At 42.9% G+C, this 25,692-nt stretch overlaps 2 protein-coding genes across 2 annotated transcripts in view; one reads left to right on the forward strand and one right to left on the reverse strand.

Moving 5' to 3' along the window:
- LOC125715945 (proteoglycan 4-like) overlaps positions 1-10,039 on the reverse strand; it is a 32,201-nt gene extending 22,162 nt beyond the window's left edge. The window contains exon 1 of the mRNA XM_048988110.1: positions 10,002-10,039. The gene's annotated coding sequence lies outside the window, so the exon portion shown is untranslated. The remainder of the gene's footprint in view (positions 1-10,001) is intronic.
- Positions 10,040-10,996: 957 nt separating this feature from the next.
- On the forward strand, positions 10,997-14,364 carry avpr1aa (arginine vasopressin receptor 1Aa). The gene is made up of 2 exons (XM_049029674.1): positions 10,997-12,091; positions 12,710-14,364. The coding sequence occupies exons 1-2, from the start codon at positions 11,137-11,139 to the stop codon at positions 13,000-13,002; spliced, it is 1,248 nt and encodes a 415-aa protein (XP_048885631.1). The 5' UTR covers positions 10,997-11,136; the 3' UTR covers positions 13,003-14,364.
- Positions 14,365-25,692: the final 11,328 nt, after the last annotated feature.

The raw sequence follows: 25,692 nt of genomic DNA on the forward strand, positions 1-25,692 counted from the left end.
CACTGCAGAAGGGTGGGCCCCGTAACGGCGTTGCCAGGTTTGGAGAACAACAGTGACGTAAAACAGAAGAGACACTGATTTACTGTCCATGTCGTGCACAACGTGATTTACTCGGCACTAATTTCTGCCAGCACATCTGGGAGAATCGCTGTGTTATGTTAGCATCAAACACTAGTGGAATAAGCATTCGCTTATGTAAATTTGCACTAAAAATCCATTCTGTTCAGCTTTTTCAGTAGGAGGTTGGAAAATGTTCAAGTTCCAAGTTCCATGCATATTGACGCAGATCACCGGCATCTCTGTGCATTTTGACCAATCAGATGGCAGACACAGCCAGCTTGGTTGGATCATGCTTTCGACCCTGACACTGTCAACGCGAGTATTACTCCAATACAGCTCTGATAATTTACAGTGGAAAACCGTCGCTTCACGGTTCGGCTCGGATATGGCTCAGTTCTCGGCGACAGTGGAAAAGTGCTATCGGTGACTCTGAACACGAGCAGTTATGCAAGGTGGAAATAAGGATGATTAAGTTATGTGCTTCATATATCACCATGCGTTTACACGCTGTTGTACAAGTGCACGTACAGTCAAGCAGTTCTCAGGCAGTAAAGCCTTGCTTAAAAATGTACTTCGCATAAACAAACCTCCCACACTCCCACTATAATATAAATAGAATATATGGAATATTTAGGAGGAAACACACTTAAATTCCCACATATTTCTTCAGCTCAAATGAAGAAAAGGTCTTTAGAGCTCATAGCTCAAATGCAGCGACAGACAGTCAGAGCAGGAAGCATTAAACACGAGATGCGGGTGGGAATTTGTATTCAGGATTCATTGCCATTACTGACCCTCCTCTTGAGAGGGGGCACATGTCCTTGAGCTGATGCAGACAAAGAATGTATAGCAGAGACAACAGGACAGCGGCACCCATTCTGGGGGAGCTTATTGCTTTGTCATCCAGGGCTGCTGTCAGGCAGACAATGGGCCAAGCTCCTCATGTATGCTTTTAAGCTTGTATTATTAATTTTTGTACTGTCAGCCCATATAATACTTGGCAATTTTGCTGACAGAAAACATCACAGCTTTGCCCTAACGATGCTCAAACACACTTTTGTTCAGAAACAAGCAGTCATATGTAATGCAGCTATGTGAGTGGTATTTAACTGTAAAGATTTAATAACCGCATATGCTGGATTGTCACAGTCTACCTTTGCATGTTTTCCTCATGTCATCATAGGGTGTCCATTGAGTATTCCAGCCCCCCAAAAACATACTGAGGTTAACTGGAGTTACCAGATTGGCCATAATTGTGACTGTGTCAGTGAATGGTGTGTAAGTAAATGGTGTGTGCGTGTATGGTGTGTGCGTGTATGGTGTGTGAGTGAATGATCTCTGTGTGTATGGTGTGAGTGAATGGTGTGTGAGTGACTGGTGTGTGCGTGTATGGTGTGTGAGTGAATGGTGTGTGAGTGAATGGTGTGTGCGTGTATGGTGTGTGAGTGAATGATCTCTGTGTGTATGGTGTGAGTGAATGGTGTGTGAGTGACTGGTGTGTGCGTGTATGGTGTGTGAGTGAATGGTGTGTGAGTGTATGGTGTGAGTGAATGGTGTGAGTGAATGGTGTGTGAGTGATTGGCGTGTGAGTGAATGGCGTGCACGTGTATGGTGTGTGACTGTATTGTGTGTGAGTGTGTGGTGTGTGTGTATGGTGTGTGAGTGTGTGAGTGAATGGTGTGTGAGTGAATGGCGTGTGCGTGTATGGTGTGTAAGTGAATGGTGTGTTCGTGTATGGTGTGTGAGTGAATGGTGTGTGTGTGTATGGTGTGTGAGTGAATGCTGTGTGAGTGAATGGTGTGTTCGTGTATGGTGTGTGAGTGAATGGTGTGTGAGTGTATGGTGTGTGAGTGAACGGTGTGAGTGAACGGTGTGAGTGAACGGCGTGTGAGTGAATGGCGTGTGCGTGTATGGTGTGTGAGTCAATGGTGTGTTCGTGTATGGTGTGTGCGTGAATGGTGTGTGCGTGTATGGTGTGTGAGTGAATGGTGTGTGAGTGAATGGTGTGTGAGTGAATGTTGTGTTCGTGTATGTGTGTGAGTGAATGGTGTGTGCGTGTATGGTGTGTGAGTGAATGGTGTGTGAGTGAATGGTGTGTTCGTGTATGGTGTGTGAGTGAATGGTGTGTGCGTGTATGGTGTGTGAGTGAATGGTGTGTTCGTGTATGGTGTGTGAGTGAATGGTGTGTGAGTGAATGGTGTGTGAGTGAATGGTGTGTTCGTGTATGGTGTGTGCGTGTATGGTGTGTGAGTGAATGGTGTGTGAGTGAATGGTGTGTGAGTGAATGGTGTGTGCGTGTATGGTGTGTGAGTGAATGGTGTGTGAGTGAATGGTGTGTGAGTGAATGGTGTGTTCGTATATGTGTGTGAGTGAATGGTGTGTGCGTGTATGGTGTGTGAGTGAATGGTGTGTTCGTGTATGGTGTGTGAGTGAATGGTGTGTTCGTGTATGTGTGTGAGTGAATGGTGTGTGCGTGTATGGTGTGTGAGTGAATGGTGTGTTCGTGTATGGTGTGTGCGTGTATGGTGTGTGAGTGAACGGTGTGTGAGTGAATGGTGTGTTCGTGTATGTGTGTGAGTGAATGGTGTGTGCGTGTATGGTGTGTGAGTGAATGGTGTGTTCGTGTATGGTGTGTGCGTGTATGGTGTGTGAGTGAACGGTGTGTGAGTGAATGGTGTGTTTGTGTATGGTGTGTGAGTGTATGGTGTGTGAGTGAATGGTGTGTTTGTGTATGGTGTGTGAGTGTATGGTGTGTGAGTGAATGGTGTGTTTGTGTATGGTGTGTGAGTGAATGGCGTGTGCGTGTATGGTGTGTGAGTGAATGGTGTGTGAGTGAATGGTGTGTTTGTGTATGGTGTGTGTGTATGTGGTGTGTGAGTGAATGGTGTGTTTGTGTATGGTGTGTGTGTATGTGGTGTGTGAGTGAATGGTGTGTGCGTGTATGGTGTGTGAGTGAATGGTGTGTGAGTGAATGGTGTGTTCGTGTATGGTGTGTGAGTGAATGGTGTGTGAGTGAATGGTGTGTGAGTGAATGGTGTGTTCGTGTATGGTGTGTGCGTGAATGGTGTGTGCGTGTATGGTGTGTGAGTGAATGGTGTGTTCGTGTATGTGTGTGAGTGAATGGTGTGTGCGTGTATGGTGTGTGAGTGAATGGTGTGTGAGTGAATGGTGTGTGCGTGTATGGTGTGTGAGTGAATGGTGTGTGAGTGAATGGTGTGTTCGTGTATGGTGTATGGTGTGTGAGTGTATGGTGTGTGAGTGAATGGTGTGTTCGTGTATGGTGTATGGTGTGTGAGTGTATGGTGTGTGAGTGAATGGCGTGTGCGTGTATGGTGTGTGAGTGAATGGTGTGTTCATGTATAGTGTATGGTGTGTGAGTGAATGGTGTGTGAGTGAATGGTGTGTTTGTGTATGGTGTGTTTGTGTATGGTGTGTGAGTGAATGGTGTGTGCGTGTATGGTGTGTGAGTGAATGGTGTGTGCGTGTATGGTGTGTGAGTGAATGGTGTGTTTGTGTATGGTGTGTTTGTGTATGGTGTGTGAGTGAATGGTGTGTGCGTGTATGGTGTGTGAGTAAATGGTGTGTGAGTGAATGGTGTGTGAGTAAATGGTGTGTGAGTGAATGGTGTGTGCATGTATGGTGTGTTCATGTATGGTTTGTGAGTGAATGGTGTGTGAGTGAATGGCGTGTGCGTGTATGGTGTATGAGTGAATGGTGTGTGTGTGTTTGTGTGTGTACGGTGTGTGAGTGTATGTGTGTGTGTATGGTGTATGAGTGAATGGTGTGTGTGTGTGTTTGTGTGTGTATGGTGTGTGAGTGTATGTGTGTGTGCATGGTGTATGAGTGTATGGTGTGTGAGTGTGTGTGTATGATGTGTGTGTGTGTGTGTATGGTGTGTGAATGTGTGTGTGTATTGTGTGTGTGTGTGTATTGCCTGTGCTCTGCAATGCTTTGGTATCCTGCCTTGTACCCTTAGGCTCCAGGATTGGACAAGTGGTTACAGAAAATGGATGGATGAGTGGGTGAAAACATGGTAAAAGTGTTATTGTGCAGATCAATGGTCCTCAAAGACTGGATGCGGGCGGAATCACAAATGAATCCAGACCCAGCTGATGATGCACCTCATGAATCAATACGATTAACGTAAAAAGGCTTAATGTGGTCTGAAGCACAAAAACACAATGTAGAAGCACCAAAGCTGGCACAGAGACACTGTTTATCATAATCCGCCCTCCCGCCAGTGACCGAGAGCTGAAACATTCAGCAAGCACTACTTTAGATGCATCTAACTCTTCAGAAACCACTGTTGCCTCCAGAACTGCTTCAGGTTCGAAGACGTCATTTAGTATTGAGCTGTTAATTTGCTTAATGAGCCTGGCCAGTATCCTCTGACCTCTCTCCAGGTATTTTAGGCATGGAAATGGCCTGGACTTGATTTTATTTTTTTACTCATGACAATTTCTTTGCATTTTAGACATTCTAGTGTGTGAAGGTTGCATCATTGCCGGGAGTGTCACATCTGGTACTGACAATCACACCACATTCAAAACCACTTTGCTTTTAACATGAGACATCTCAGCTGTTCCAATGCACAAAGTAACCTTGTCATCGCGCTATATGCATTCAGTCACAACCTGATAATTCACTGTTCAGAGAAGGAGGCAGTTTGCATTAACAAGCAAGTGTTAATTATCTTAAAATATGTTCTGTCATTGGCAATTCACCCCATAGGTTAAACTGTAAAATGCATTTCAGTTTTCAACCAGAAATAATCCGAAAGAAACATGCAGTAATTATTTTGGCAACCCTACACGCTAAATAAGTGACACAGCTGAGACACGTTGGTACGATAATAATGCTGACACTAGACAGGCTCTGTTGAAATGTGGAGCCCCTAGACATTCCACTCTACTGCCCCCTGCCACCCATGTCTGAGATTGACTGTGGCCATGCCTTCCCCAAACGGCAGAGTGACATGGAGGATGCCGCGCTGAGAAATGGCCCCTCGGATGTGTCCTTGAGAGCCACGCGGAAACCTGGTGGAAACAGGCTGTTCTTTGTCAGGATGCGAGGTGTGGATGAGGACACCAAAAGCACAAGAGACTCACTCAGTACTAACTCCTGATCACTATCCATCTACCTCCACGCTTTACTTCACAGTTCTTGACAAGATTCATACGTTCCTATAGATTTTGGGCAAAACGGTAGATAAAACAAAGGTTAAAGTTTAAGGTTCCAGATCCAAATAGACAAACCCCCCTTTAAATCTGTATGGGCATGAAGTGTCACACTGCTACCTCTTAGTTTGCTTCTAAACTATTGCAGTATAATAGGTTAAAAAAGAGATTTTTTAATTATGGCCTTTCCTTGATTCTACTTAGAAATTCAGAGAAATTTTTCACTTTTGGGAATTTCTCATGCAATCTCGGCGTTACCACAGCGACATGAAATATGGAGGCACGTCTGCGTTTGCCACTGTACAGCTCTATTTAAAACATTCAAGCTGAAGTTCAAGCTCTGACCCTAAAGGTACACCGAAGCGGTCTTTTGCGTGACTGATTTCATGCTGCACTCTGCAGTGAGACGTCAGGACCGTGCGGAGAGATCAACAGCATCTCTAATAAATGCACACGTGCTAAGCTCTCAGGTGACACTGCAGCTCTCTCTCAGTTATAAATCAGGCAAGACATATGAAACAGCACTGATTACAATGTGCCGGTGTATTTACAGCCCGTGTTAAATCCTAGGACTGAATTGGCAGAGAATGATTCAGACCAAAGACAGGGAATCGTCGGTCAACTGCACTTGCAATTAAAAGTCGGGACTGATGCACGAAACTCTCACGCTTGGAATGAGTCATGATGACTGACATCTGTTATGGTCCAGTTGCTACGTCTGCAGCAGAAAGATCCTCTGATCCAATCAGAACATTCACCAAGCCCTTGCATCAGTCTCCAGATGTTCACTCGCCTATCAGTCGCCACGGAAAGAATGTAAACAAGCAGGGTTCCTGCAACCCGAGTGTCAGTCCTGCAGGCCGCCTACGTCCATCTCAGTTTACAGCAGCGGGGTCAGACGGCTGACGGGCTTGGGGGTGGAAGGAGAATGTTTAAAGTGATCTGAGACGAGGGAAAACCCACAGCGATAGCGATTCCCTCATGCGTCCCGACTTAAGCACAGCTTCACACGCCACACAAGTCCTTCTGGAAGGCTTTCTCACATCAACGCTTTACCCTGAAACCCCACAGTGATGATCTGCCTTTAGTGTTCCTATATATATAAAACCACTGACAGATCCGCTGGTACCCTCCCCTCCAAAACCGCACCGTGACCTTTTTGTACATCGTCAAGGGTAGGAAAACATCGCCCTGTTGGGAATATCGGCTTTAGATGATACTTTTGCATGAGTAGCTGAATGTGTCTTACTTAAGGTACCGATGGAAAGGTTCATTCTGAGCCTTGACCCTATGGTCTTTCAGTGTTGGCTCTAGACCCTCAGTGTCACGAATGCGCTTCAGTTTTCGTAAAAAAATAAAAATAAACAGGCCAGACACATTTACAATGTCTTCTTCTGATGGTTCCATCCAGATTTCCTACAGCAGCAGAAGTCTGTTTGTAGCTGATTAAAATGACTAGCTACTAAATGACAATGGCACAACCAGGACAAATCATGACCGAGACAATTATCACATCAAAAGATAAAATAAGATAGTCTGCTTCTATGTTTATATAATTAAGATATAGGGCAAAGGATTGGTCATTGTGTAATCCAGTTTAGCTGGGTCAATCTGTATATAATTGCTTTGCCATTTGGTTGGGTATATACTTAGATACATAATCAAGGTTACATGATTTCTAAGTCAAAACTCACATGAAATTGAAAATCAGACAGCAATAAGAAATACTTGATGCTTATTTTGCAAATGTCACAGTGACTTTTGCCTGAATCAATGTGTTATAAACAAAGGCTTCGACTCCCAAATGTTTTCCCCAAAAACACATCAAGGAACAAAGTTATCCCCACATACATTTTCCACTGACAGGTCTGCAGACGGTTTCTCTGCATGTCTTCTCATTCACACAGAAATGACTCTGTTTTTCAATGATGAACAGGACTTTCAAAAAAATAGCTAGCTCGCCACTTGTCGGTGTTCTTGAGTAATGATCTTTTATCGATGATTTATGCAGCCTGCGCAGGGCAAAACCACATCATCAAACACTGGTCGTGTTTACCTCAGCTCATAAACAAACCCCCCCATAAATGGAAACCATAGAAACCACTGTGTCTTTCAGGGAATCTGTAATTACGTTCACAGCAATCTTTGGCCTGAATGAAGGTAAGATTTACTCTGTACGGGCTAAAATGCCTTATTACACTTGGATTTTATTTAAGCTTCCTCTCATCTTTCTTAGGTTCACAAACTGACATCTTAGTATTAAATTTCTATGCCCCTAGATACACTAAAGTGCTGGGACAATACAGGCTGGAGTAGAAGAGGACAATTTTCGGTTCAGGTTGGCGCATTTTTCACCAGATGCAAGGTCTGTGTGGGGGCAGATTCATAGCCCTATACGGTTATCAAAAGATCTGCGGTTAGCAAAGACCCACCGCTGAATCAGCACAGTCGTTGCTGATTGTAGGTTAAACAAACCATGATAAGACAGAACATGAGGGTGGGGGGTTCGGGGGGATTTTTCCTGTCCAGAAGTATTGTGAAACAAATACTTCCCATGCACAATACCTCTCCCCCTAAACCCCTAAATTAAACAAATAAATAACGAAACGTGCATAGAAAACGGGAATCAGGCTATTCATCTGGTGTAATCATACGTAAAACTGACTAAAGATAATATTTACATAATCCATAATACTACGATACAGCAGCTTATTTCCCGATCACTGGCACGCGCGTTACACCCTCTGCTGGGCGTAACCGCGAAAAGCTCCGCCCACCGCTAACTTGCTGCTACACTAGTGCATGCAGACCTTTACATGCCTGGGACGTGATCTGTGGGAAAACTCCCACGCTACGTAGCATCGAGGTTTGGCTAAGTAACAAAAGCTAAAGAAAGATGCAAACACAGCAACAATGATAACCAGAATTTGGAGGAAGGAATGACAGCAAAGCTAACCGTATAGATAAAACAGACATTTAATCACGGGTTGGTTCTAAGCTTTAATCTAAAAGCTGCAAATTAAATTTTTTTATTTCATTATGCGACTCTACTAGGAGCCCTATACGATCATTTACACCAGATCTTTAGCAGGCTAAGCCCTGACATTACATTATGAACAGAATCAATTTTAACACATTTCGCTTGGAGGTTGTTGCATACAAATTGAACATTAAAGCTCATTAAATAGTCTAGAGGGAAACTGTTTGGTAAACCCTGGCAAACTGCGTCTTGGAAATACAGGAAAAGGCAATGACTCATGAATACTGACTCGGAGAAACTAACGACGGACTCAAGGGCAAAAGATTGATTTTGTCACTCGTGGCTGTAAAATAAAGCTGAGAATAACATAAAAATACAATAAAGGTATGTTAACTTAAGAAAAATAAATCGATAACATTTTACTTGACCGGGCACATATAATGTAGTAGGCCTATTATACTATTATTTATGTATTGATTAACCACAAACTAAGTCTTAGTTACATACTGATCTCATGTTAGTTCATCATTAATGAATCGTGACGCATGTTTTATCTAAAGAAGTTACTTTTTTGTTATTATTTCTGTTAATTATATGAACCTTTGCGAACTACTGAAAGAACAAGTCATTAATAACACAAGATAAATACCGATCTCATATTTGTTCATCATAAATGAATCATGATACATCTTTCATCCCAAGCAATTACTATATTTGTTACTACTTTTAATTCTGTAAACCTTTCTCAACTATTAAGAAACTACTGAAGGAACAAGTATTGAATAACGGAAGTTAAATACTGATCTCACATCGTTACGCCTGTTTTATCTCAAGTAGCAACTATATATATTTGTTTATGATTTGTTCATAATTTGTATTTCAGTAGTAACTGAGTTGTTACTAAGTATTTGTGCTCCGCCAAGTAATGTGTTACCCATAAATCTATACGTTCGTTGCATTTTTCTAGCGTCGGTATCTTTGTAGTAAGTTAGACCAAAGTGCCCCGTGATTTAGCATCCCAGCAAAAAACAGATTCCCATTGGAAACCTCATGTCCGATGACACCGGGAAGAAACTTCGCTATTCATGACACCTTCTTTATTGCAGAAATGAAGTTCTGGACGGGAAAATATCTTTATGATTCCTGTACTTTAAAAAACTAGTGGAATTTGTAAGTCTTTGCTGACGTTTTGTCAGAGAGTAACCAATGACACAGAGCCCATGGAAGATCTGGGAAATTCACAGCATCTGCATAGCAGAGTCAGCACCAGTTTCAAAACATAATTAAAAAAACACTCTTTTCCCATTGTGTTTCCTAATTACGGAGTTGATGCATTGGAGGAAGGCATTATAAATAACGCCGGATTAATTTAGTAGGAAAGAGTCACTGTACATTCAATTAACGCTAAAAGCAGAATCATTCTGCCGTCTGGAACCATGTGTTCCAGCATCAACTGCATTTATAATGAAATTTCCGTTTACAAAACGTAGCCTATGCATGTGGGTTGGTTAATATACACGTGTAAAACGATTTTAACTTAATTTTTTTCATGTCGGACGGCTTTCTTCCTGCATTTCCATCGCGGGCGTCGAAAGAGCAGGGATAACCCGACAGATTCTGAGGGCCCAGCACATGACGGGGGCCCTTGAATACGTAACATTAAATATAATTACAACAGAGGTCGGAAAATGATGCCTTCTGCTTGCCTGAGTTAGGCTCTTAACTGAAACTCCAACGGCGCGCTTTCGCACACACCGCATAATGGCAGCTATGGACATGCTCACCTTAATTTGGTCTCCTGCTGTTAATGTGAAAACTGTGCATATCACCGGAAAACTGCGGTGTATAAAGTGGCGTAGCAGTATCTTCTTTTAAACGGGAGAAAGCGCGGCGTGTGCAGACAAATGTAGCCCCAAGAATGGCACCCTTGAGCACAATATTTAACCTAGATTTTAGAAGTGTCCAGTGTCCTAAGCAATGTGCTTCAATTCACCGTGATAAATAAGCCCCAACTAGAAATATAAACCTCGATGTGCTCCTGTTTGGAGTGAAAATGCTGTTGCATAAGAATAATCTAAATATTTGGAGTATAGTTGCCTACGTGTTACTATGCATCACTGCATCCCCTCCAGGCGTCGACGTCTATGCGCCCATTTCCGTCCCGGTTATTCATCCTTAAAACAGACTCCCGGTCCGACAGACGGAGGAAACCTACGTTTAGGTGTCTGTCAATCAGAAATGGCATCGCTTTTTCTCCGAGTTTTCTCAGACAGCAAAAATATATTCATAACAAATATATAAATACAACCTGTTAACCTCTGAGTAAAGCAGTTTACCAAATAGTTTCAAATAATACATAAATACGATCAATATAAACATTATATACTAAAGCTATACGCAATACGGTGAAATAAAGAATCACGCTAAATCGGTATAATTTAAAGAAATTCGACTTTCGCTCGCACGAATAAAATATCTTAAATTACTTGGTAGCTTATTAAATATTGCAACACAGAGTAACAAAGAAAAACAGTTGTGGCAGATGTGGCACAAATTATATAAATATCAAATATTTTTGTAAACGTTTATAGCCTAATAAGGATGTGGCACATAGTCTCCTGGATCGGTTTAGATCTTATGTATGAGGGTATAGGAACTTCTTTTCTCAGTTTCAGGAGTCTGGAGCGCTATAGTCAGTTATGCAATATGACATATTATTCGCGGGCGTGGACAGAGTGGGCTTGGCTACCGCTTTGCAAGTGCTTGTTAAGCGCTATTCCGTCTTTTGAAGCCCTGCAGGCTCACAATGCAGCCGCTGCTCCGTGCGGTGGGTTTGCGTGAAGCGCAGCTTGTGCAAGGAGCGGCTCTCCGCTGCCACCGCTGCCACCGCGGACACGGCACCCCCAGGGAGACTCTGCCATGTCCCATCCCGACCACTCAGGCTCCACGCTGAACTTCATGGATCAAAACCGGACCCTGAATCTCGGAGCAACGCCAAGTCTAGTCATGGGAAACCCAGGCAACGACAGCACCCAGAGAAACGAGAGTGACCCGTTTGGGAGAAACGAAGAAGTGGCCAAAATAGAGATCACGGTGCTGTCAGTCACTTTCGTCGTTACAGTTATAGGGAATGTAAGCGTCTTGTTAGCAATGTACAACACAAAGAAGAAGATGTCACGGATGCACCTCTTCATCAAACACCTAAGTCTGGCCGATTTGGTGGTTGCCTTTTTCCAGGTCTTACCCCAACTCTGCTGGGAGATCACCTTTCGCTTTTACGGACCAGACTTCTTATGCAGGATCGTCAAGCACCTGCAGGTTCTCGGCATGTTCGCCTCCACTTACATGATGGTGATGATGACCCTGGACCGCTACATCGCGATATGTCACCCTCTTAAGACCCTCCAGCAGCCCACGCGAAGGTCCAACATTATGATCATCAGCACATGGATATGCAGTCTTGTCCTCAGCACTCCGCAATACTTCATATTCTCTTTAAGCGAGATCAAAAACGGCTCTGAAGTGTATGATTGCTGGGGTCACTTCATTGAACCCTGGGGTGTCAAGGCGTATATTACATGGATTACAATAGGCATCTTTCTCATACCGGTATCCATCCTGGTGATCTGTTATGGGTTCATCTGCCACAGCATTTGGAAGAACATCAAATACAAAACTAAAAAGAAAAGACTGGAAACATGCCCCAAAGGCGTTATCGGCAGGTCTTCCGTCAGCAGCGTCACCACTATATCCAGGGCCAAGCTGAGGACAGTGAAGATGACTTTTGTCATCGTTCTTGCTTACGTAGTTTGCTGGGCTCCTTTTTTCATCGTCCAGATGTGGTCGGTTTGGGATGTGAATTTTTTATGGGACGGTACGTATCAGAGCTACCAAACAGCCTCGTTTCTGACGGGAAGCAACGAGATGCGCTTAAAGTCTTCATATTTAGTTTATTATAATGGCTTATTAATGAGTGAACAGCTCAAATATTGCAACTACGTGAATTTGGGGGGGGGGGGTACTTTTGTACTTTTGACCGTAAAGTAAAAGTGCAAAAAGTGGCCCTATAACACTTCTCTGTTGAAAGGATAAAGTCTAACCGTAATTAAGTACTTCGTATGCACTATTACATTTTTTTAAACTCCATCAAACTGTATTAAAATACATAACGTAGCATTTACGTTAGTCCTTAAATGTTGTAACTTAAAACAAGAGCCACTTGCAAGTTCAACAAGTTGGATGATATCGGTTTCAGACGTGGTGCATCTTGAAGATGCAAGATTAAATTTCAACCGTTATCATGAATTGCGAGCCTCGCTTTGCATCATTGCGCAAATGCGTTTCAGCAAAAGAATTAAATGATGTTCCAGAGACATAAATAAGCCATATAAATGTTCATATGTATAGCCTACGTTAGAATAATTTGCAATAGCGTAGTGATGCATTAGAATATCCCACTTAGACTGTGTTTTCTCCTTGTGAATGCTTGCAGACTCCGAGAACACCGCGGTTACGTTATCGGCGCTGCTCGCCAGTCTGAACAGCTGCTGCAACCCCTGGATTTACATGATCTTCAGCGGCCACCTCTTGCAGGATTTCGCGCACTGTTTTCCGTGCTTCAGTAAACCACAACACAGTAACAAGAAAGAGGATTCGGATAGCAGCATCAGGAGAACTACGATCCTAACCAGGATCCCCAACAGAAGCCCAACGTGCAGTTCAGCCACCTGCAAAGACTTGGACGTTATACCCGGATCGAGTAGGTCAGTCCCGCTGGCCTCATAGGTGACTCACCATCCGTGTTTATTTATTTTCAAATGCATAATAATCGAATTGACATGGTGTCGGAAACACATTTACGAATGTATTGAAAATATTGTGTCGTGTTTTGTGTTTTTATAATGTCCATGGGTGCGATTTTAATATATACTTAATATATATCAGTCTTTCATCAAAATACAAAGTGCCATATAGAAACATACGTCAGACCAATACACAAAAACATTGACTTTGAAATTAGAATTAAATAAGAAGGCTACTGCTCCACCCACGAAAGTTGTTTGCATAGTATTGACTGACAACATTAATTAACGCCAATAACATTTGATTTAGGTCAAACTGACACGAATCAGTGACTGACAGCTTGTTTTAATGAAATCATTTAAAATGTCTAATTAAGAATAAGAACAAAATAATTATATCACAATACAATTGGCCGTAAATCTAACATCCGACATCCCTCTAGTCGAATTTTTCTAACGTGTTGCAGTAAATTATTGGACTAAACTCTCAACAAACATAGTAATGCACTTTTTACTGTAAGAGTGTCAGAATGTATACGATTTGCCAAACTACTATGCTTAATCCTTATACAGCGTTTAAACATTCCCAGTAGTCCTAGCGATTATGGAACAAATTGCAATACATAACTGTTATTGTTATTAGTCGTATTTACTTACTGCTTGGCTGGCTTTGTGTACGTGGCCCTGTGCTTTACTGGTTCATAGGCCTATTTACAATCTTGCAAAAACGATAGTACGTTTTTAAGCAGGCAGGCTTTTTTCATGCGTATATTTTACAGTCCGACGAATCACAGTTACATGTAAATCCAGATATGACGTATCTGGATAAATCAGATACGTCATAATACACGAGGAAGTTTATCTGTAATCGGCTTTGTGTGTGAGGTGTAAGGATACGTCTTTCATCACGATAGTTTATACCTCACCTCGTCTCAATGTGCTCAGCTGCCGAAGCGTCTTTCCCGCGCACAGATCTGCATAAAGCAGCCATTAAACGTAGGCCCACATAGTGGAGAAGCTGTTTTTTTTGTTCTCATCGAAGATGTAGAAGATTAAAAAGGTTACCAGCTTAAGGCTGTTGACAATCATTAATTTCGCGAGAATGAATTTGTCGTGACTCATATTTAAATTCTTGCGTCAAACCACTTAAATTCCTCAAATACGTATTACAGTGAAAGACAGATTTCCAAAACTGTATATACTCTACACGAAATGGAATCTTATCGTGTGTTGGTATATGTCATAAGTTATGAATACTTTGTAATACTATGTGATCTGTTTTTTTTTGTAAACTTGTAAATATCTTGCAAATCAAACGACTATCCAATAAAATGATTAAACAATACATTGTGTCCGACTTTGTGAAGCCAAATGGCTTCTGTGCAGTAAAATTAGACAAAATGTAAGAGCAAAACACTAATTATAATTTTATCAGCTGAGAAAATTACATTTATTGAATCGTTCTAGAAATAATGTTTAAAATTATACAGCCATGAATTCAAAACCATCCTTCCTGCATGGGTATGTTTGAACATGTATTTTAAAATAGAACGTAAATATTTATATAATTCCAATACATTTTTTTTGCCATATTTTAGTTGCCATATTTTAGTTGCCCATTTCCTTAAAAAATACAATGTTTTCTCGGGCCAAATCATGTAATTCAGTCACTTCTCCTGGATAGGGTCACAAGGGCGGCTGGAGCCTTTCCCAGAGTGCACTGGGCTCATAGCAGTGGTACACCGTGGATGGGAAGCCAGTTCAGTTCGGCTCATTTAGAAATCCCAGTTAGATCATTTTCTAACGGTGGGAGAAGTTTGAACCCCTCACCCAAAATCATACTTAACAAAGTGCTGTATTTGCAAATCGGATACCTACTTTTGGATTATGACTGTTTTCGAATAACAGTTACAACAAAATTATATTGCCCATTTGCACGATCATTCCCACCTAATCAGGCGTTTATATACTGTCACATCGGAATATTTACTATCATATTTCTTAATGTTTCATATCTATGTCTTATATAGTTAAATTCCGTTTGTTACTTTTTTCATCAATGAGGAACGATATTTCATCTCAGTGCATGACCCATCCCACATAGAGCAGAGATGATAAGTTACTTGGGATTTACAATTGTACGTTCGGACAACATTTGTATATTTTACTATAGAGTTGGATTTTGTTTTTAACTAGTTTTCTGACTGTTGAATGAGAGGATAACCAAGAGGTAAGTGGACGATGCCGACACCTTAGTACAGAAAAGCTTGGAAGAAAAATATCAACAGACACCTCGCTATGTATTGAATGCGTAAAAAGATTGAAACACGCTAATTGTTAGTTATAAGATAATTGACAACAGCTTTTATAGTAAAATGCACATACTACTACCAGAATCGAAACAGCAAGAAACGTAGCATGCTAGAATAGGACATAAAAATCGGTATGGAAAACCCCAAGAGCAGCATGGATACCAGCAGCTCACCGGCGACATACGCAGGGCAAGTGAAGGCTTTTCTAGAAACAGTTTGATGTATGTAAACTCAAAAAAAGCAAAACAGGAATTCTGAAACCATACATCATAGAGGGCAGCCCCTCCGGAATGATAAAACCCCCCTCAAACACGAAGATAAATACGAAGTGCAATCCTCCCACTGCAAAAAATAAACACCCTCCGTTCCAAGTTGGTTTTTCCCCTAGGAGGAGGGAGCCGGGGGGGCACCCGGGAAAGGAGAACACAGGACATCTGTGGAACGTTCCGTTCCGGAGAGCGAGGCTGAGGAGATGCTCTGCAGGCCGTGCACATCTGCACTGGTACCGTTGCCATCGAAGCTCTTTCAGCCCAATCCTACCAGTAAACTTTCAGATAATGGAGAAGGTTCTAACTGGAAAGACCCGGCAGCCAATAAGTGGCAGCGTGCCCATAACCATTTTAAAATAATTGGCTGCAATAAGGGAAAAAAACTTGGTCCAGTCAGGCAGTACTGAAATCTACCGAGTAAGTTCACAAAGCAGGATGTGGCATGTTCCTTGGTCCTAGTCTTTAGAAAGTGATATCAAGTGATATTTTTATGTATCTTTAGGAAAATGGCTCTGCCTGTCTGAGTGGCAGGTCCTACCTGGAGACCTGATTTTGCCGATTTCGACTTACCCCCGAGTCAGCAAGAGATGGGCTAGCATTTCACTTCTTCAGCCAATCACAGTTTGTATTTTATGACATCACCACGATGGTCTGTTTTTTCTCAGTTTCAGACTCAAGGCTTCCAGCCAACAAGCCGGGGGCCTGTGAGTGACTCAGCAGGCTGAGCCTCTGTGCCTGTGATAGCAAGGTCGTCACTTGATATCATCATTATCATCATCACCATGGAATAAAGACACAGCCTTACATTACTTGGTACAGCCTTTGCAGGTGAGCATATTCCCATGTTTTGAATCGGTGCACCTTGCAGAAAAGGCTTCAATTTAGTGATTAATTGTCATTGTTGACACACCATAGCACACAGTGCGCAACAATGAAACGCATCCTCTGCATCCAACCCATATGTGACATCGTGACATAGCAGGGGGCAGCTAATTAATGTAGCGATGTCATACAATGACGAATGCGATTGGTTAAACATGGGAAATGCAAGCCCCTCCCTTGTTGACCCAGGAACATGTCTAACTCGGCAAAATCAGGACGTGCGGAAGAGTTGACCGAGGGATAAAATGAAGAACATTTTAAGGCTTTGGAACTAAGATGTAATATCCTATTGGTTGTCCCCCCTCCCCCCAATTCAGTGTCTGGATATCCACTTAAACTGGAATGTTCATTCTTTCACCTTCTGTCTCACCTGTCCTACACAGGGTGGCGGGGGTCCGGGGCTTAACCCAGTAACCAGGGAATAATGGAGATTGGGACAGCAGGGTGCACACATATTCACACTGCTGGAAAACACAGCAGCAGACCACACACTGCAAAAAGTGTTTTCACACAGGTGGGTCCTGTTTTCGTTACCGATGAGCGTTTAACACGACGGGGTCAGACGGCAATGATGGACGAAACCAGGCGGCGGAAAAAGTGGGAACAGTTTGTCATCTGAAGATTTAAGAAAAATAAATGAATATGATGGAAAGTGTTTGCCTGAAGCCAGACCAGGACAGAGTGAATGTGGCAGAGACGTCAGCGAAGAGAATGAGCCGAAGCAGGAGTCTGGCACCTTCCTCACACAGGAAATTCCTCCAATGTGTACCAATATAAAAAGGGACATAAACTTCAGGCTGATCCACAGGATGAGATCACTGGAGTATGGTGACCAAGACTGGAGAAAAGCTGTTTCTCACTCTTTAAGCAAATGAAATAAGTGGACTCAGCCAATCACAGGACATCTTCACAAACATCCAGGCGTACAGCATCTGCTGCTAGCACTACTATATCCAATTGAGTTTCCATTCTGAAATGTTTATATATCTATACACACACACGCACACACACACACACACATATGTACATACTTGTATACCAAGTATGTATGTATGCAAATTTACACAAACCACACTTAAGGTTTATACACTCAGAGTCACACAATCACATGACAAGCTACAAGCCATCCAGTCATACTCCGCAGGACTAAAGCGGTCTGTACTCGGTCAGTCAGCGGAACGGCACAGGCCTGTTTTAACTGGACACCAAAATCAGCTCAGCAGCCAGGATTTGAAAAAAACATCCATTCTGTGGGGTCTGTATAGGGTCCCGCTCTCAGCTTGTGCTGGTTTTCAAATGTAGACTTAAAAAAACTCACCTGCGAACAGGAAATACAAACAGGAAGAATGGCCCACCTAATTGTTCAAAGGAATTACACACACGGTGGCTTGAAGCCCCTGACATTTTACCACTTTACTCCACTATACTAAAAAGATAAAGGTTGTGAGTTCAGATCCCACAAGCCACACTTAAACCCTTTCTTCTACTGTATGTTGCCTTGGATAAAAAATAGCTACACTCAAAAAGAGCAAAAAACTCTTCTTTTGAGAAACAAAAAATTTGTCAACATACGTTCTCTGCAGATGCCTGATACATTAAACAAACTTCACAAACAATCAGTTTGCCTGCAATACGCTATGTAATCAGACTTCTAGTAATACCATTGTTATTTGTATTAACTTGTAGTGATGTGAAGCTTTGGCCTTTGCAGGACCAGACTCACTAGGGTAATATATCCGGAGAAGTCATGTGATGGAGGGAAATCAGCTGCTCAGAAACAGTCATTTAAAACCAGAATACGTCATATTACAAGATGGAATACAGTACAGCCAATGTCCTCTTACAGCTACGCTCCCACTCATCTTACTGTACTTGACATTTTATCTTATGTGAAATTGACCCTGCAAGTTACAGAACCCTGGATAAGTAGGAACTGGCCTCATTAGAAGCTGGCCTTTGAACATGAACACACACATGGAAAATGGACACATTTCCATAAATAAAGGTAGTAACATATTCATAATTACAATAAGGAGTCTTTCATCGAATACATGTAATCGCAATTACTGTGGCTGGTGGACCGCGTTTAAAAATTAAGCTGAAATTAGATAAAAGGATGGGGGATTTTAACAGGAAAGGCACAGACGCTGCTGTCTTGGACGCTGCCCCCCCCCCCCCCATTACTCCTGGCAGGTGCCCATGCCACAGGCACCAGGCCCACAAACATAAAAGGCTTTGCTTGAAAAAAGATTTCTTTTCAATGAAATGCATCTCCATTTCCTGGACAAAACTATTATCGTTACCACCCCCTCCACCCCCCAGCTTCAAATAAACAGCTAATATTGTTGTCATGGTGAATCTTGCCCGTTCCACTACACTGCTGCACGTCCTGCTGGGCCTCCCACTACGGCGTACGAGAGTCACGTAGCTCATTCATCCGAAGAAATGTTTAATGGCAAAAAGACTCCTGACATTCAGCTCCACGACCTCAACTCTTGCGCTATAAATTTCCGGCGCGTCCCGGAGATGCGCGACACACTCCGTGGCGAACAGGGACCATTTCGAAATGTTGATTTAAATTTTCCATGGGAGTAATATAAACCATCGGAAAACAAGTGCCGAGAGCTTTGAAACAGGCCCACTTTAATAGATACCATGTCTGCGCTAATCGGAATAAAATGACATCTACTTTTAGTGATTTCCGCTTCTCGCAGTTCAGCGCTGCACTCAAGTTACTCACAGTTACTCACGCAAGAGAGGCAATGGTGGGACGGGGGCATCTTGACAACATTTCAGATGGTAATTCTGTGGCTCAGAGCCACCTTTTCCTTTGTGTCTTCTTTTTAAAAAGACGTTTTTCTCCCGAAGAGAGACAGCAGTCATTCTCCAGCAACATCACACCTGACGTCACATATTTGCGCTCCGCTGCGCGCTTATAAACAGAAAAAAATTCGCAAACACAGAACTTTTGTGATCCTTTGTGATCACTTTCAAATTTCTGCTAGCTCTTACGTCATGCACACATAAGTTAATGTTTAAGCTCTATTTTTAAAACGTGGCATCTTATAAAACTACTAACTCATCATCCTACGGTTGTCCTCCATCAGATCTGACTAGATGCCCAGTCCTGAATTGAGTTCCAGTGTCCACACTATGCAGGAAGGTACAGCTAAACTTATATAAGCCGTACTTCTCTTACTGCAACACCAGCCCAGCCTCCTTCCCAGAAAGGTAACGCGCTGTGTTCCCATAGCTTGTGTGTTATTGGTTTGGCCGTCCTGCAAGCCTTAAGCAAATGCGCATTTGTGAAACACACTGAACACACAGTGAATTTGTTTTTGTAATTAAAAACTGCCTTCATTTGGCCAAACGACCCACTGAATTCCTGTATATTGCCGTGCTCTGTGAAGACAGACGTGGAGCGTAATTTGGAATTAACATTCTGAAGATGAGATGCAGACCACGTCCACATACTTCAGAAATGAGTTATTTAGATTGGACAGTCACCATGTATACCCTCGGCAATACAATGCAGGCAGTCAGAAATTATACATGAACTAAAATATATATTGCATGGTGAATGACATTTTTTTTTCCATAAAATTGTGGTGTTATGATGAACAACAGAATTTGTTTCTTGTTACCTGCTGCTCTGCACCTTAATCCAGGTTCTTGTTACCTGCTGCTCTGCACCTTAATCCAGGTTCTTGTTACCTGCTGCTCTGCACCTTAATCCAGGTTCTTGTTACCTGCTGCTCTGCACCTTAATCCAGGTTCTTGTTACCTGCTGCTCTGGAACTTAATCCAGGTTCTTGTTACCTGCTGCTCTGCACCTTAATCCAGGTTCTTGTTACTTGCTGCTCTGGAACTTAATCCAGGTTCCTGTTACCTGCTGCTCTGGACCCTAATCCAGGTTCTTGTTCTCCACCATTGACATCCCTCTTTCTAAACCTGCAGTTATCTGCCAGGCTTTGATGGAGCACAATTACTAAAAGAGAGATGCTACAATGGCCTCCTTTCCAAACTGGACTGAATTACCAGAGAAGAACTTATGTTACTTGGAAAGTTTTCAAAATTTCGTTGAGAAATACTGATCATCTCAACAATGATGCAAGGTAAATGTGATTTCTTACGCAAGTGTGAGATGAGACACGCGCTATCAGGGCAGTGGATTATGTTACTGTAGGGGGGGGTGTTTGGGGGGGTCTAAAGTGTTTTTTTTTGCTTACATTTTGACTGGTCAGAGCCTGTCTATGTTAGCACTGAAAGAAGCACATTCATGTTGCCAAACACGTTCCTTCTGCCAAATTCATATGCAGGTCGAGGTTTCGCTTATGAATTTTAAATAGTTTTAAACCCACCATTACATTTTGGTTCCCTGGTGCCAAAGGTGTAGGTTTGGGTTTAAACACTGGTAGAGAACAAGCCCCCGCCCGAATAAACACACAGTACTCCCTTAATATTGGCAGGGAGATGCCCCAAACCAACACCCCCACCTGGTGTAAGCTCTGTTAGAGCTGCTTACACAAGAGAGGACCATTAGCGTACCCAGTTTTACGGTGATTAAAAAATTTCTATCGCTGCAAACGTAATTCAAATATTTAGCTACATACGTGTACCGTAATTAAGTCGTTTTTTTATCTAAATGTGACGTTGATTTAGAAAGTTCTTAGGGGCTCTAACAACACTTCTTTCATATATTCCGGATTTATCTGAGGTCAGATGCTTCACCAAATGCGGTTTTTGTTATTTTAAGAAGCTTCAGCAGGGAATCTGACGTATATATTCTGCAGTGAGCAACATTTTCAATGTTCTAGTCCAGCAGTCCCACATTTGGCCAAAACTGCAATATTTTACAGTTTCACTCATAAGCGTGCCCATTTGGTCAGAACTAATTCCTGCCTTGGGCTCGCTGAAGTCTTTGAGAAACTAATTCCTTTCTCAGACATTGTCATGCATAAGCGGTGGCGAGTGGACTTTTAACATGGGGGTTTTTAGCAAAATGTCATCCCAATTGGTTTCTGACCTCTTCCCCTGTTGAATTCCAAGCAGCCTCTTCCCTGGGCTGTGTCACTGGAGGAGTGTTCGGGGAGGTTGGGGCGGTTTGGGACCCATAAATGATTTCTGTGAGAACTGTGGCATGAAGCTCATAACACAACAATAGCATCTAAGTCATTGAGTCGGGGTTAGTGCTTGTGGTTGTCTGCTGCTAGACTTGCTATTTTAAAACATTATAATTTATGTATGAATTTGAAATCTTTCAGTAACATTTTATGTCACTGTCTTCAGAACTTCTACCCAAAAGGGAATATACGCTGGGATTTTATTTTATTTTTAGGTTTTGGGATTTTTCATTGACTTTAAGGTAACTTAATTAATAAGCTCGACATATCTACAGTGGGCTGACTCTAAGGGAACATTTGGGCATCTTCTGAACACTGACTCTCTTACCCATGAGTGTGGACTTTCCTCATACAATCTCCAGAAAATAATTTCTCGCAAATTGAGCGAATCCTGTCTTGGAATTATTGTCTTCAGGACGTAAGGTAATATCCCTTTCGCAAAGGGACAGGGGGACAGACGATGTAGGACTGCCTCGTGGTAGCTTTCAAAGGCCTACGTGGACAAGTCCGCTAACCTGCGGTGCTTTACTTCCCCCTACTGGTCGGCACCGGATTTCGCTTTCCGACTGAGGCGCTTCTCTGCAGGTTTGTTCCAGCCGGTTTCTCTGTCATACAGGCGTCGTTAGGTCCGATCGCTCGGAGCCCGATCTTCTGTACAGAAAAAGTCAAGCCCCTGATCTTTTCGATGGCTAGAAACGCCCCTGATCTCTGTTCTCGCTTATTACAAATAATTTTAGCTGGTAAACTTCAAATATCAAATTTGTGCTTTTATTTTTCTTCATTTGATGCTTGCATAAACTGGAAAAAAGGAACTTACTAATGACCTACCGTCGATTAACTTTAATTAATGTTCAGCTATGGCATATAAAAAAATTGCATCGTCACATTAAACGAAGCTTCATTTCTAACGAGCGGTGTTATTATGAAAACAACAGAACAATATATATCTAGGTAACAGCTTAATGTACGGTTAGTTTGGGGTATGGAAGCGGCTCAGTGACTCCCCCATTCGGCAAACGCGGCGTACTGTCTCTTCTCCTCGTTTCACTCTCCATTTGGCAGCTGGTAAGATTCAGATGCAGGCATTTGTGGTGGAAATGACCTGAAACGTGCTACTTGGATGATGACGTTTATACAATGTTCTTCTGCAATATCTGACATGGGCCAGCAGTGGTATATCAGTCCAACAGAATGATGCAAGTGACAATTTTAGGAATATAACGAAATTTAAGTGACAATACATCACAGGATAATAGTATGGTTAGGCAATAATGGCTATTAATTTTTAAACTTATTACTAAAACTGGGACAGACTGTCATAACATCAAGTTCCGGAGTTCAGTCGGCAGATTCAATACAACCATGATTTTCACTTGTAACAGCTCTGTAGACAACGGGATTTTTTTGTGCTTAAAAAAAAAATTATTTTCCCATAGTCTCAGAAAATAGATTATGTAGAAATTGTAATTTGAAGGTGTCTGTATATTCATTTAGATAAAGGAAAAAAAAAATCACACAAGCTCATCGGTGTCTTTTGGCTGGTAGGTCTGAGACTCCAAATATTTATTCATACAAACAATATTTTCTGTAACACAGCAATATTCGCCATCAAGTAACATACAATCTCAGGCTTCCACAACTATGGGTGCTTCGATATTTAAGACAAGTTTATTATTACAAAGCGTGTTAAATCACACGACTTCAGTGCTTTTCCCGGATATCATCCTCCTGAGATGTTCCATGGAGCGGTAAAGGCCAGCGTATTCCAGCAGAGGGCGCAAATGCAGAACTGGGAAAAAGACCGTCTGACCGTTTTCAAGTTATCAAGGTCATTGTGTTTCCGGCTCTAGTGTATCGCGTCCAGTTTTAAGCAGTTCAGATAAATCAGTATTTTATTTCTGCCAAAAGGACATTTGCAATGCATAGTAAAAAAAAAAATGTGTTCACATCTGGCCTTTCAGAATCAATAGTCGATTCAGTACTAGTCAGTAAAATCATTTCCAGCTATTGTTGAAGGTCCCACATGTTGGGATAAAAAGTCACAGTGCTTCAACTGGGGTGTGACGCACTGCATCCGAACTGCACAGCTAACACTCAGACAGGTCGATGCATCTTAATCCTGGCGAGTGGAGCTATCCATCTGTGAGCTCATCCCTGCCTGGGCTCTTTGGCCAATCCTAGGGCTGAACCTCGCAGCCACGGTAACGGGTGGCGGCCCCCGCCCTCTCACGTGTATAATCCCCACAAGCTGGTACAGTGCGTTTTCCTTGTTGTGTTCCCTGCCTCAGAGTAGGTCTGCTGGTAGCGACTACTTTATATGACAGGTCTGTACCATTCTTCCAAGCTCCAGGGGGTCGATTCCTTTTCCATCTCTTGAGACAGAACCATCTGGAACCATGTGACATCTGCTTGGGACCTTTGGCCCCTCCCATTGACTAATCTACAGTGTTACATAAAAGGAGAAACCTCCGCAATCCGTGCATGTTCTATTTTCATGAATCATTCAACTCTTGTATCAGTATATTGTTTTACTGTACTTTGCATTTTTCTTGAACCAGGAACACATGTTATAAAGGCACTACCCATATGGAATTATTGCTATTTATTGTGTCGATTCATCCAGACACTCCGGTTTCCCCCCACAGTCCAAAAACATGCTGAGGCTAATTGGAGTTGCTAAATTGCCCGTAGGTGTGCATGTGTGAGTGAATGGTGTGTGAGTGTGCCCTGCGATGGGCTGGCCCCCCATCCTGGGTTGTTCCCTGCCTCGTGCCCATTGATTCCGGGATAGGCTCCGGACCCCCCGCGACCCAATAGGATAAGCGGTTTGGAAAATGGATGGATGGATGGATTCATCCAGACACTCAAGCTTACTGGTCCAATCAAACCAAGTTTTATTAAACCTACAATGCATCTTCCCCCCGACATGACAGCCATATGGGACAAGACATTTTTCATGCATTTGGAACAAGAAGGCAAATGAGGAAGCGGAGAGAGATGGGAAAAGGGGAAGCGAAGGGCTGACAATGCGCAGCAGTGCGGACCGACGCAGGACTGGGACCCATCAGAAAACGGGCCCTTTGAAATCGCACGTCCATAGCTGCCATTCCTTCCTGAAAGTGCACTGATTTTGATAGCCTTTAAAGTCTGAAGGCTTTTTATCGTGTTTGTTTTTCATCCTGGACGTTCCTGTAATCCAATCCCGTCCTGCAAACGCGTTATTACTGTCGGGAGACACTTCCAACTGACCCACTGCTGTCAGGCTGTCGGGTTTGCAGACTGGGAATTTCAGCCCAGGTTAGAAATATATGCTCACGGTCCATTTGGACACCAGGCCCACGACCAAAAAGCCACGTTCGGGGGGTGGGGGGGGGGGGGGGGGGCTCACAGCACCTCGGGTCTCAGGCGCAGTTGGAGCTACAGCGCAGAGGGACAGAATGTCCAAGGAGGCCAAGAATGTCTGCGGGAAGAAATAAAAGAAGGGGAGGCATTCGAGAGCAGTTCGTTTTGGGGGGGGTGGGGGGCGGGTTCTCATGAAACAAGCACTAAGTGTTCTTCAGAGTTTCTCAACCTAGTCCTTGGGGACTTGTCTTTGCCCCCACCCAGCTCCCAGCCAATCAAGAACACCAAATACCCGGTAGAAGGTGCTGGGAGGAAGCAAAAATGTGGACCGTCTGGGGGTCTTCGGGAACTGGGTTATGAAACGCTGGTGTTACTGGGGCACCTTGAACCAGTGCCAGGCAACACATGGCCCAGAGGGTACACCTGGATGATGCCAACATGGTCCTGGATGATGCCAACATGGTCCTGGATGATGCCACCCTCAATTCAAATTATGTATTAGAAAACACTGGTCCCAATATTTGAAAATTCCCTGTTTTCCTTAAAGCTTAATCATCAGGTAAAACCTGAATATCATTTTGCCGCAGTCTAGCAGGTACGATGTCTGTCCTGTGGCGTTTACAGGATCCATTTAAGCTGGTCATATAAATGTTAGCAGAAAGAGATCTTTCTGAGCCAATGGGGCACAAGGAATTTCCCCCTAGGGATACCGGATTTCCCCCCCCCCAAACCAGATAGACTGAAA

The sequence above is a fragment of the Brienomyrus brachyistius genome, chromosome 1, assembly GCF_023856365.1.
Source record: "Brienomyrus brachyistius isolate T26 chromosome 1, BBRACH_0.4, whole genome shotgun sequence".
Classification (NCBI taxonomy): Eukaryota; Metazoa; Chordata; class Actinopteri; order Osteoglossiformes; family Mormyridae; genus Brienomyrus; species Brienomyrus brachyistius.

Bases quoted from the DNA above. Each gene is read 5' to 3' on its own strand.
- avpr1aa (XM_049029674.1), top strand. From the start codon at position 11,137: ATGTCCCATCCCGACCACTCAGGCTCCACGCTGAACTTCATGGATCAA. The intron at 12,092-12,709 runs GTACGTATCAGA...GAATGCTTGCAG, and splicing joins TGTGAATTTTTTATGGGACG to ACTCCGAGAACACCGCGGTT.